Genomic DNA, 12,477 nt, shown 5'->3' with positions numbered 1-12,477 from the left:
TAAAGAGCAATGGAGCAGAAGGGGCAAGGTGGGGGGCAAGTGGGAAGTCAGCAATGAAATGTTTGCGGGGATGACTGGGGGCATCTTTTTGTGCCCGGCAGGTTTCCCGCCAGCAAGAGTCGTCTCGCAGTGGCCTGGAGCAGTTGCGCCAGGAGTCCTCTCGCCAAGGGCACGCGCTGGCCGAGGTGTGCGCAGAGAAGGAGTTGCTGGTGCGGGAGAAGGCTGCCCTGGAGGTGCGACTGGCAGCCCTGGAGCGGGAGAGACAAGGCCTTTCGGAGCAGCTGGCAGAGGCCAGGTAAGGGCAGGGAGGAGACCCTGGGCAGGACGTTCTTTAATGTCTGTAATGGTAAAGGTGACAGTGGTTCCACGGGGATTGATTGCATCCTGTGTGCTTTTCACATGTTTTCGCTTCCATGGACAGAATTTCAAGCAAAAAAAAAAGTCTACTTTGATTTGAAGGTTATTTTTCTGACAGCTAAAGCTGGCAAAGCTCTCCTGAGCGTTGGGCTCATGTTTCTGCCCCCTTACGTGTTCCTCTGTGACGTCCACAGCAAGCCGAGTGGGCTCTGAACGGAGCCAGAATTAAACCACGCAGACGTTTCCCAGAACGTGAAGTTTCTCTCGGGTCTTGGATTCTTGTTCTGTGCATTTGAACATCGATCTTTCCTTGTCACGTAGTTTGAGGTGGGATCTTCAGAATTGACGGCTATTGCTTATGGAGGTTGTGAGCAGGACGCTGCCCTTCGGGAGAAGCCAGAGGCTCCTGCAGAAAATGTGGAGGGCCTTCTGTTTCTAAGCTAACTGGTGTTAGTGTGGAGCAGGAGCTAGAGCTGGTGACACCAGCAGCAGGGAACCCTCTCTTGAATTCTCGCCAGCCTTCAGGGGTTCCTGCCCATCACTGATGTCTGTTAAAATGGACATAGTTACTTTGGCCTGCCAGAGGCCGGTGTAATCGGAACTGTGTGCTTGTTCTCCTTCTTGAAGATACGTCCTCCGTTGTCCATCCAAGTTTTGCTTGCTGGCACAGGCTTGGTGGGCGCAGCTACCCGTGTGTCGTGGATCAGACCCCAGCAAGTGAAGATTTGGCTATTGCAGTCCAATTCGGCTGGGCTTTCTGTGTGCTGCCAGGTGACAAGGGAAGCCTGGCCATCCCCTGGCAGGGGCCCGCATTGCTATTTGGAAGGGCAGCAATAGGCTCTCTGTGTAGGAGTTTCCACGCGAGCCTTTTTCCGTAGGCAGGGGTAGGGATCTTGCACCGCTTCTTCCTGGAACAACTCCCCGTGGGTGTCAGGAGCAAGCAGCTCCTTTCTCTCTGTATTCACGATTTGCAGGTCAGGGAAGGAGACCCTGGAATGCAGCCTGTTGGAGGCTCAGCAGCACTTGTCTGAGCTGGAGATCAGCAGGAGTCATCTCGAAACCCAGCTCCACGCGGTGGCGCAGGCCAAGGAGGTGATCCAAGGTGAGAGCCTCCCGTTTCTGGTGATCCCGTGCCTGGGGAAGGTGGTATGAAAGCAGCTCTCTGTCCGCAGTGCTTCTGAGGAGTGAAGGAGCTGGAGACAGACCCCTCCTCCACGGAAACTCAAAGGGCGTAAGGTCAGTAAAGTCAGAGCCGCTGTTTGTGCAGACTCTGACTCTTGCCATTTGTCGTGTTTGCAGGGGAAGTGAAGTGCCTTCAGTGGGAGCTGGAAGCGGAGAGGTCTCTCCTGAAGCGGGAACGGCAAAACATGGCGCAAGAGCTCCTGCAGAAAGAACAGCAGCATACCGACACCCTCAAAGTTCGGGAGGCCGACCACCAAGGGGAGATAAACAAGCTGCTGCAAGACGTGGTAGGAAACACTATGCTTCTGAATGCTTCAAGCCAGCTTTGTGGGCTGGCTTGAGGAGAAGAACAGCCTGAGCGTGGGAAATGGCAGCAATGGTCTGTCCCGGGCGACACGGTGCCGGGCCAGGCAGCAGAGCCAGTGGCTCGTCCTGGAAGGAGCGTGGAGACCCCCAGGACTCTGGTGGGACAGTAAATGCAGGCACGGGTTGCGTGTGGGCGTAAGAGGAGTTCAACAGAAGGTTGGGTGGTCCCCAGCCAAAGCACGGCAGCAAAGGGCTGGGATCTTCCCAGCCTCCCGCCCGCCATGGAGTAGACTCCTAACGCTGCTGCCAGCTGCAGGCGGGGGAACTTTGTTCCTTCCTTTCTGTCCTTTGGCGGCTGACAGAGGTGTTGGAGCAGACGGAACAGGCCCCTTGTTCCTGGGACTGGCGTTCGCGGCCTGTCTTGTGAGGAGGGCACGAGGGTCTGGTCCCTTTCTGACCCTGCAGTCCGTCTGCACCTTTTCCTTGATGAAAAGGGAGCCGAGCTGTGACAATGGAGGCTGTGAGCCTACGCTGTTCTGAGGAGCTTGGCTGAGACTTCTTGTTTGTGTTTGTGCTTGGGCCGAGAAGAAAATGTTTGCTAGTAATTCACCATTCAGCTGCTCAAACGCTTTCCGTCAGGCCCAGAACTAATGAAAGAACTACGCAGCTTGCCGTTAAAATGAATGCGAGTCCAAGAGCTGTGCGTGGGTGGTTGGTTCTCTCCTATCTAGGCAAGATGAAGCAATGTGTGGCGGTTGGGATTTGGCCTGGAAAGGGCACAGTTGACCAAGCGAATGTACTAAACGTAGTAGAATGTTGTAAGGATGGCTGAACAGCAGCGACACTGATGGTGCTTAGAGGAGGCTTTCAGAGATGGAGCCTCCTGAGGTCCAGCTTTCCCAGGGTATTAGAGAGAACGGAAATGGTACCGTTGGCTGGTGAGGTTGAAGGCTTCATTGCGCTTTCAGGGTGTTCTTTTGGCGCAGGGATTTCTCCGAGGTGATGTGGAGGAGGGCCCCTGGGAAGGGAGAGTGTTGTTTTGGGCTGTGGGCCGGGAGGAGGAGGAGAAGGGACGTAGCACTGTCCTCTCCTCCATGGTCACTCTCTGCGATGTGTTGACTCTGGCCCTTCTCTCCTTTCTGTGGCACCACTCCCATCATCTGCTCTCTGAATGCCCAGCAGGCGATTGCAGAAGGGCAGCGGCTGTCCTGGCTCTCGGAGAAGAGACTCCTGTCGCAGCGGCTGGAACGTCTGCAGCGAGCAGTTGCAAGGCTGGACCAGGAGAAGACGGAGCTGAAGCAATACAGTGCTGAGCTCAGGAGGACTCTGGAGGAGGTAGACCAGGCTTTCGCTGCCTCTGCGCAGCATCACGGTCCTCTGGAAGGCACCGCATTTCCAGAGGCAGCACTGTGGAGTCCTCGGCTTGTTTCCTTCCCTGTGGCCTGTGGCCACACGCTTTTGTCTTTTCTCTCTCTTCTGGCACCCCGTTGCCTTCGCAAATGCACGTTCACTGCGGTACCAGCCTTCTTGCCCCAGTGTCCCCATCCACACCCACTGGACACTCTTGTGTCAGGAACTCTTTCCTCCTGCTCGCTCTCTTCCGTGGGCTGCTTGGAGTGCTTTTTGGCCCCAGCGTTCTTTGGTGCAGTTCACAGTCTCTGAGCAGCCATCTCCTTGCCAGGATGTCCAGAGGTCCTTTTGCTCCTTGTGTGGTGGCAGGTTTCTGTGACCCTTTCTCCTATCCAACGTGAAGGTGGAACGTGAACGGAGGAGGCTGAGGAGATATTGCAGAGGTCGGGCGCTGCCAGATGCAGGCGGATCTTCTCTCTCCGAGTCTCACCAGCACAAGATGCCGGCGTCTCAGCAGGTGAGACCAGGATCTTACTTGGTGGGAGGAGGCTCTGGCCAGATGGAGGAACGATGGCAGCAGCCCCCCAGTATAGACCGGGTGAGGAGCAGGAAAGCTCTCATCCAGAGCTGCTGTGGCTGTGCTGGTGGCCACAGCTCTGCACGATGCTGTGGCCCGAGTTTTGTTTGGCCATCAGGAAGGGAGGCCGGCAGGCGGTGGGAATACCCAGTCAGACGCGTCCCTTGGCCATGGCCAGACAGTATCGTTCCCCGAGGTCTGGTCTCTGTGGTGCCTGTGGGTCAGGCAGGGTGGGAGAGGGATTGGAGGAAACTCAGAAAACGGAATGGATGGGAAATAGAGAATAGTCTAAGGACGTTCCCCTTGAGTCTTGCTCGTCTTGTTGAGCTTTCCCATTTTCCCTTTTCACGCGCTAGCTGTCACGTTTTCAAGGCAGATGAGAGCAGAAGAGTTCCTCAGTGCCTTGTGTCACCAGTAACTCTCCTGCTGAGGAAAAAGCCTGTGGCAGTAAGGTGGCAGCAGCCCCAGTCTCTCCCTCGGAAAGGGGAGTTGGGTGACTTAATCCTGTAGGAACCTCTCTCTCTCATATCCATGGGATGTCTCGGGGCTGTACGTGTGAATGGTGAGCCAGAGAGAAAGTCAACGTGTTGATAGTGTGAGGTGAGGCCAGGGTGACTCTGGGAGCCTGTGACTTCCATTCCCCGAAGAGCAAGTGTTTGTCGGGGCTGGCGTTAGAGGGTGCGTCTTCCCCGAGAGCCGGTACCATGGAGCTAGGGCTGGTCCTACCAGCGTGGGCTTGTCTGAGCTCGGCCTTTGGCCTCTTTCAGGTGTCCCTTCCGCAGACGCAGCTGGCGCAAGACGGAAAATAGAAGCGGGACTGGATTGAGTGCTGTGCAAAGACCGGCCAGGAACTTGAAGACCTTGAAGGCCAAAGCTGCTGCTCCGGTGGCAGAGACTCGGGAGCTGCGCTGAACCTTGTCCTGCCACGGAGCAGCTGCAGCATCGCGGGGTTCCCGTCTTGGGCCCTTCCCTGGACTGTGTTTGTTTTCCTGCGGGCAGGGGGGGTGCATTTGTTCTGTTTAGATTTTGCAGCATGTGCTAGTGATAGTGGGGGTTTATGGTTTTGTACTAAAAGCCGTTTTGTACTATTTCTGAAGGGAAAAGGGAGAGGGGTTTTTATGTTTTTTTAATAAAAGCCATTTTGTACTGTTTCTGAAGGAAAGGGGGAGTGGGGTTTTTACCTTTTTGTAATAAAAGCCATTTTGTACTGTTTCTTGAAGTTAAAGGAGAGTGCTTGGTACATTCATGGGTTAGAAAAATGTTAGAGTAGGGACGTCAAAAGAATATGGTTAAAAAGTTCCAGGAGCGCTTTGTATAGAATTGTAGTAGAACTTTGATGGAGCTTGAGCTGAACTCCTGAAATTAATCCTTAATTGGCCTAATTAGGGGCATCTCCCAAACCGTTCCAAACTTGGACTTGAATGCATGTGTCTGATGAGGGCTGGTAAGGGAACTGTAGCTCACTCATGGGCTGTATCTCATCACTGTGAACCTGGGACTGTCGGAAACGCGTGGTGTGCTGGCTGTTGTTAAACGCCCGGCACCTGATTCTGCAGAACTGAAATAAAGCCAAATATCTCGACTCAGTGTGTTGATTGGTTTTTGCCCAGCGGGTGAAGAACCCTGATTTAGGGCCATCTCCTCCGGCCCTGGTTTTTCCCATTCCCTGCTTGCAGCTCCCTTTGGGTGAGCCCTGGCACCGGCTGCTCGAACCTGCTCCGCTGCACCGTTCTGGGCCTCCACAATAGACCTGCCTCCCCGCTGCGCAGCGAGGAGACCCAAAGGCCAGGTGGCAGAGCGGTCCCCAGGGGGAGACGCCAGCGTCCGTCCCCAGAGCGGCGGGAACAAGGGTTTTGTGCAGGGCTGCTTGCTCTGAGGAGAAAGAGCCCTGGAGAAAGGATCTCGACACAAGGACCGCCAGAACCCCGGCTCAGCAGAGCTGGAGCAGCCCCTCCGATAGCCCGGCCACAAAGCTTCCCGAAGGAGACAAAAGCTGGGTCTTCGCCTGACCCAGGCTGTGGGAGGGAGGAAGAAGAGGGAGAACATTGCAGGGAAGATGCTCAGACACAGTATGGCCTGGCTGGAAGGAAGGAAGGCACAAGCAAAGACGTGGGAGTAAACTCTTTATTGCAACGCAAGCGGGTGAGGTCTGTGTCTGCTGCCCAGGGGCTCTACACCTCGCTTGCCGCACACCTCCTCAGGTCATGGGCCACAAGCCTTCCCGCGAACCCCCTCCTTTCTGACGCGGGCGGCTGGGGCTCGCCTCCGACAGGCTTTACACGCAGTGATCTGCGCCGGGCTCCTGTCTGGGCAGGGGGCTTGGGACCTGCTGGAGGGACGGGCTGTCGGGACCACTGCGCGCCCATGGAGGGGAGGGCGTCCTTAGCGGGACAGCACGGCTTTCCCTCTCGTGGTGCGCGTGGTTTTGTGACACGCTTTCCAAAACTCAGTTCGGGGGACAGGGCAGGCCCACATTGACAGAACCGCTCCGACGCAGAGTCGACCGTGCAACGTGACCTGGTCCTCACACTCAAAGTGCTGCCTAAAGGTGTCTCAGAGTCAGCATCGCTACTGACCCTCCCGGCCAGCTTGGCACCTTCCCGTCCCCACTCGTATTGGGAGAAGGTGTGGCCTTCCTCCAGATCTGCTTTCGCTCTTCTGCGTCGCCCTGATTTCAGGGAGATCTTGGAGCTCTTGGGTGGGGGTGGGCAAGCTGGTCTTCGAGGCTGCAGCAGCTGCTCGCCCAGGCAAGAAGTGTTGATGGCTCCCAGCGGTTTGGGGGCATCCTTCGACTTGGTCGGGTGTTGCCGAAGCCTTTCCTGAGAAGGAGACACCAGGTTGTGGCTCGCTGTTGCCTGGACAAGCGCTCGCAGCCCTGCGTGCTGAGCCTTCCCGCAGGCACAGGCCAGGGCTCCGCTTCAGCCGTGCGACGAGGGCAGAAGAGAAGGGCTTCCCTCGGCACTCTGCGTGGCTGCACGTCGCCTTCCTGCCCGTGCCCACCCCAGCACCCTGCGCAGGCTCAGCTCCGAGCCCCGTAGTCCTTTCCCCGCCACACCGCCTGGACCGAAACGGCAGATCGAACACTGAGGGTGATGAAATTCTATTCTTTAAAAAACAGTTCAACTTCCTCCCATTAATTTTCCACCCCTTTATCTCCATATTTTTTTTTTCCACTTTTCGGCTTTCCCACGGCCCCCCTCCAATAACCGCGGTCGGGTGGTTTTATACCGAAAAAGGTCGCCATCGGGTGTTTTTGTGGGGAGCGATGGCACACAGCAAGGAAGGAGCAGCAGGTCAAGGAAAAGGGAATCCTTGAGTGCTTGTTAGTTAACAGCAGTTCTCGTTATTTTCTTTCAGAGAGAAACCATTTGGATTGGAGTTGGGATGCGAAGGACTTGGAGGCCAGAAAATGCACCCCAGTCCCTCGCTGGTGCCCAGAAACCATCGCCGGAGGCTGCAGGAGATGGAAAGTGTCCCTCCAAAGCCGAGATGCCTTCAGGGGGACGTCGCGGTGGCTCTGCCGGCTGATTGCCTTCTCGGTACTGTCCACGAGAAGGAATTTTCCAGCAGGGAAGGAGGTGGGTGGCGATTTTAGTGATTTTTTTGAGTGTATTTAGAGAAAACTCCCTTGCTGGAATGGCTTCTGTGAGCCACTGGTCAGCAGTTCAGCAGCTCAGCTAATCCCCCCAATTCTATTCGACTAAGACGGCAGGAATGGGCTTGGTGGTAATGAACGCTAATGGTAACGGAGTTGGTAAAGGTTCCAGGGGCCTGTTGGTGGAATTTGTGGGAAACGGGTAACCTGTTAATCCCTTTGGAGTTGCGATTTAGGTTCCTCCTAAAGCCACGACCTGATTTGATTGTGCGAGTTTGGGGTAAAAGCTGAAGGTAAGCATTAAAAACGCGCAATTCAAAAGACTTGAGGATGGCGAGGAAGGCTAAAGGCTGGTCTTGTTGGAACGATTTTTCTCTCGAGCGGTTTTTTTTTTGCTACCTTCCGGGCAGAATTGCAAGGGGGTTTGGGTGTTTTGGCTGATGAAAGAGTAAAATGGGCGCCCAGCCGTGGGAAGAAGAGCAGAGTGTGGGAAAAGGGGGGATGAGGGAAGTGCCGTTGAGGAGTGGGCGTGTGGTTGGTGCAAGGCCCGTTGTGCGCAGGCCCTGGCAGTTGCCATTGGGCTTCTGCCGGTGGCTCGGCCAGTCATCAAGGGTGGGTTTTTTGGGGCAAATTTGGCAAGAAATGTGCGGAAATGCCCGGCCAAGCGCTGTCACGGAGCGTTGCCGGCCTCCCGCGTTCTACACAACATTCCGAAGCACTTGGTGCTCGGCGGTGGTGGCTCTTGCAGCTCGCTGCTCTTCTCAGAGGGAACCTGAGCACTTGGGAGAGGTTTTGAGGAGGAAGAAACCCCCAGTTTTCTTGCCCGATGGGGCCCAAGAGGACTCAGGAGGCAGAACGGTACCGTGGTGGTGCTGGAGAAGTTGTTAGAGGAGAGCGATTAGCGCTTTCCTGGGAAATAGGGGCCGTCTTAACAGCTTCTCCCGTATGCGCGCGTTTCTCCTGCCGGAGCTGTTCCCCGCTCGCCTTCCTCACCTCCTCTTCCTCACGCTTTCAGGCGCATCAACATTGGAAGCCAATTCCAAGCGGAGCTTCCAGACCTCCAGGACCCAGCCCGTTTGGAAGAGGAGGAAGAGGGAGCGTCGCTGGTGTGGAAGCCCTGGGGTGACGTGGAAACCAACCCGGAGACGCAGGAGAAAGGTGTTTGCCTTTTTTTTTTCCTACCTCTTTTCTTCCACTTTGACCCCAGCCAGGGATAGGAGGGGTTGAAAATGCCACCTTTTTGGGCTTCTCTCCCTCCTTTTCTTGCCCGCGTTCCCGTTGGAGGGAAGGAGATGGCTGGGTTTTGGTGGGAGAGGGACTAAAGACTAACGGGCGACGCTCTCGGCAGCGTCTTGCATGAAAAAGGGGCGTTTGGAGCCCTCCCAGCTCATGTGCGGCGCCCTCGGGAGAGGGGAGGTTTCTCTCCGAGCTTTTAAATAGAGCTCTTTGGGGTACCGGACTTCTTTCTCTGCCTTTTCCTCGTCTGCGGTCTCTGCTGCGCTCGTCCTGTTTTCCCTCCCTCTCCTCTGGCCGCTTTTCTGGAGGAAAACCTGACTTTTTGTGGGTTTTTGTTGCATTTGTAGTTAGAAACCTGCTCCATTTGGCGTCTGCCAACGGCGAGCCGGGGGGCCGGGTCAACGCGGAGCTGGCTCTGCATTGCCTGCACGAGGCTCAAGGCGACGTGCTGGTAAGAAGCGGCAATTTCTAATGAAGAACGGACTTTGTTCCTGCTTTGAGCTGGGAGTCGCTCCGAGTTTTCTATTGCACGGGCGGGAGTCTCTTTGCCGAAGGCGCAGGAGGTTTTTGGATGTTGCCTGTCGCGGCATTAACGTCTCGTGGGCTTCCCGAGCCCTCTCCTGGTGCATCGCTAAGAGTTGGGTTTGATTCTGGGAGGATTTGGAGAATAGAATTACTCCCGAATGAAGGGATATTGGCTAAAACCCGAGGTGTGTCCTCGATGAGCCCCGAGCGGGTCTGCTTTGCTCCCTCTTCTTGGAAGAAGGGATTTAACACCCCTGGGCTGGGCGTCTGCTGGGGCGTGGCCAGGAGGAGGGAGAATTTCCCTTTTGGCTCCTCCTCCGGAGGAATTTAACTCTTTTTTTCCCTATGAAATCTGGCAGGAGGCGGCGGAGATGCTGCGTGCTGGGCCGCCTCGGAGACCCGAGTCCCATCCCCTGGCTGATTATCATTACACAGGTAAAGGAGGAGAACAGCTCCCGCCGTTCCCTTTGCTCTGATTGAATTGAGGCTTCCAAATGTTCTTTTGGGGTGGGGAAAAGAGTAGTTCTAATCCCTTTCCGGGGCTTTTGGAGGCGGGGGATGCCTATTGTAATAGTTTGGGTGTCGCTGGTTAATTCCTAGGCTCGGATACTTGGACACCGGTGGAGGAGCAATTGTTTAAAGAGGCTTTTTACCTCCATAAGAAGAATTTTCGCCTCATACAGAAGCAGGTAAAGCCGTTAGAGGGAGGCGCAGCTCGTTAGCGTGGGCAATTTCAACCCAGAAAGTCGTATTTTGAGTTGCGTGTTGGAATGCTGTTCTTAGGACGCTTCTTCATGCTAAAAAACCACCGGCACGAGGCAAGTTTTTGCCCTCATGTGTGATGGCAAGGGACTATTTAATCACTCTGGGAGAAAATAGCAGAGATATTAAAAGAATAACGACAGTTTGTGTGGTGAAACGGAGAATTCTGCCCTGAAAACGCTTCTTGATGGCGTTTTTCAGCAGGTGAAGGTTTCTTTTCTGTCCGAGCTCCCCCGGACGTTGCGTTGCGAGAAACGCAGGAGAGACTCCTGGTCGATCTTGCCCCTTGGGTATTTTACTGCCGCGTTTCCCTTATGAAATGGCTCCTGGTTTTCCTCCCGGCAGATCCAGACTAAAAGCGTGTCTCAGTGTGTTGAATATTATTACACCTGGAAGAAAAAAACCCGTTTTGGCTGCACTCGGCCTCGCCTGACGCAGAAGAAGCGCCCGAGACGCCCGGAGGAGGAGGAAGAGGTAGAAAAGCTGCTGGGGGAGGGATTTTTGTGCCAGCTTCCGCTCCTCCATGAAGCCATCTGCGAAAACATTCCTTAAAAACCAGCAGATTTGGTTCACAGAAATATTTGTAACTTTGTGGTGGTAGAAACGGGGTGACGGTGTTGCTTCGGTGCTTCAGAATTCCACGTTTTCAACCTGTTGGGATAGATTTTTGCGTCAGAAAGCGCTGTTCTGCTTCAAATAGAGAACTGATAGGGTTTTTCTTTCAAGGTCTGGTCCTCCCAGAGGAATTAAAGTGTTTTTTTCGACTGTTTCGTGTTCGGAGTCCACCCGGGCGGGGTTGGGCTGATAAAACGCGGTACCTCCGGCACAAAAAATCCAATTCCTTTGCCGCCCGCAGCTGTTTCAAGCTATTTTTTACCTGATTTACAGGCCCTTTGCAGTGCAAAGAAGAGGCGGCGCGTCACCCCAAAGAAAAATCCAAAGTTGGGGAGTCAGGAAGAGAACCCCTGCAACGGCGGCAGCTCCTCCATCAATGCCGGTGCTTCCTGGTGCTGGGACGGCGGTGCCGGAGATCCAGGATTTTTCCGCTGCGGCGAGTGTGGAAGGTCAGCTCTTCCTTTTCCTTCTCAAAAGCGGCTGTTTTGGGGCTCAAAAAGCAGCCGTGGGGGCAGCGGGGGAGGGCAGCTGGAGGATTCCCCTTGCCCCGGGGCCGCTTGGCGGTTTTCATTGACTTTCAACCCCCAAAAATGTGTGTTTTCGGAGTCGGGGAGACCCTCCACCGAGCCCTGAGGTTCAGAGCGGTGGCCCTCCCTTGCGCAAGAATCCCGGCGCTTCTCCTTTTGACCAAAAAACCCTCATGTTCCGTGAGGATTGGGGCCTGAGGCTTCCCCGCTTCACTCGCTCGCGCCGAGCAAAATGCCTCGCGTTTCAATTCAGCCTCATTTTAAGCGATGGCCCAATTAATTCTAATATTTTAATCGCCCACGATCTGTCCTGTTGAACCACCGACGTCGGAAACTCTGTCGTACCACGCAGCAAAGCGTAAGAGTTCCCAAAAGGAGGAATAACGGAGCTTGGTCTCACAAATTTACAAAAACGGCAAAAGACTTAAAAATGCCTTTCTTTTCTAACTTTCAGGGTGTTTGAGAAGATCCAGGGGAGAAACGCCCACATGAGATTCCATCGCCCCAAAGCTGATGTTTAAAAGGGCCCCGGGGGCTCTTCGAAAGGGTGGCGAAGCCACAAAAGCCCCCGCATTCCGCTGACCTCCTCCCATAACACCTGGGAACTGACACCAAACCAACCCCGAGGCCAGTTTTTACCATTTTTCTTAAAACCCCCCAGCTTTTTCTCCGCATCCGGGCAGCGGCTGGGCTTTGAGGATTCAAGAAGACGCGGTCGCCCCCGCTCTAAAAAGAGAGGGAATGGGGGAAATGGCCCCAAAAGGGTCACCCTATTTAACAACGTGTTTCCCTGCTGGTGCTGCGCAGCGTTTAAGATCTGGACTGCAGCGCCCTTTTGGTAGAGATAAGGTTAGTTTTCGTGTGTGGATTTGTGTTGTAAATACTTGTCTACAGTTTGTTAATAGTTTTGGTGTTTTTTAATAGTTTTGTTGTTTGTTAATATTTTTGTTAGTTGTTCAGAGTTGTTAAGAGTTGTAAGAGTTGTTACTGGTTGTTAAGAGTTGTAGGTAGTTGTGTTGTTGTTAATAAAGAGTTGTGTTCCTGTTTTTCACACCCAAGCTCTGTGTGCATTTCTTGGGAGCCGCGGCCTTTGCAGAGTTGTGGTTCCAGTGTCTCGGGGATGGCGGCGCTGGAGGCGGCTGGGGGTGGTGGCACGGCCACGCCGGGGGCAGGGGGTCCCTGTGCACAGATGGGATGCGGCTGATGAAAGGGACGTCCCTGGGCACCAGCGGGGTTCATGGGCTGCTGGGGAGTGGGGTCCCCAACAGCAAAGGGGTCCCCAGCCAAGCACGGACTCTGCCATGACCGACCCCTGCCATGATGCCATCAAAGCAGGCAGGAAACCTGCTGCTGCCTTGCTGCTGGAGGGAAAGGAAAGGGAGGGACGGGGCACAAGCCAGGATGGGGCTGCAGAGCTGCAAAATGCAAACTGATCAGCCGAGGGC

The 12,477-nt window shown here is 54.8% G+C and overlaps 1 protein-coding gene and 1 long non-coding RNA gene across 2 annotated transcripts; both read left to right on the top strand.

Annotated features, from left to right (window-relative positions):
• Positions 1–1,334: 1,334 nt before the first annotated feature.
• LOC134522583 (centrosome-associated protein CEP250-like) lies at positions 1,335–6,015 on the top strand. The gene is made up of 4 exons (XM_063350354.1): positions 1,335–1,826; positions 3,025–3,180; positions 3,599–3,655; positions 5,974–6,015. Exons 1-4 carry the CDS (start codon positions 1,725–1,727, stop codon positions 6,013–6,015), a joined length of 357 nt encoding a protein of 118 aa, XP_063206424.1. The 5' UTR covers positions 1,335–1,724.
• Positions 6,016–9,271: 3,256 nt separating this feature from the next.
• Positions 9,272–10,297, top strand: LOC134522217 (uncharacterized). Its single transcript, XR_010072971.1, has 3 exons — positions 9,272–9,563; positions 9,729–9,817; positions 10,236–10,297. It is a non-coding gene; the product is annotated as an uncharacterized LOC134522217 (long non-coding RNA).
• The last annotated feature ends 2,180 nt before the right edge of the window (positions 10,298–12,477 follow it).

The sequence above is a fragment of the Chroicocephalus ridibundus genome, chromosome 12 (assembly GCF_963924245.1).
Source record: "Chroicocephalus ridibundus chromosome 12, bChrRid1.1, whole genome shotgun sequence".
NCBI lineage: Eukaryota > Metazoa > Chordata > Aves > Charadriiformes > Laridae > Chroicocephalus > Chroicocephalus ridibundus.
The sequence above is the reverse complement of the archived record's forward strand: the minus strand, read 5'-3'. Positions and strand labels throughout refer to the sequence as shown.

Excerpts from the sequence above, each read along its gene's own strand:
- LOC134522583 (XM_063350354.1), top strand. The coding sequence starts at position 1,725 with ATGGCGCAAGAGCTCCTGCAGAAAGAACAGCAGCATACCGACACCCTC. Across the intron at positions 1,827-3,024 it reads ACAAGCTGCTGCAAGACGTG|CAGGCGATTGCAGAAGGGCA; the intron begins GTAGGAAACACT and ends CTGAATGCCCAG. Across the intron at positions 3,181-3,598 it reads TCAGGAGGACTCTGGAGGAG|GTGGAACGTGAACGGAGGAG; the intron begins GTAGACCAGGCT and ends TCCAACGTGAAG.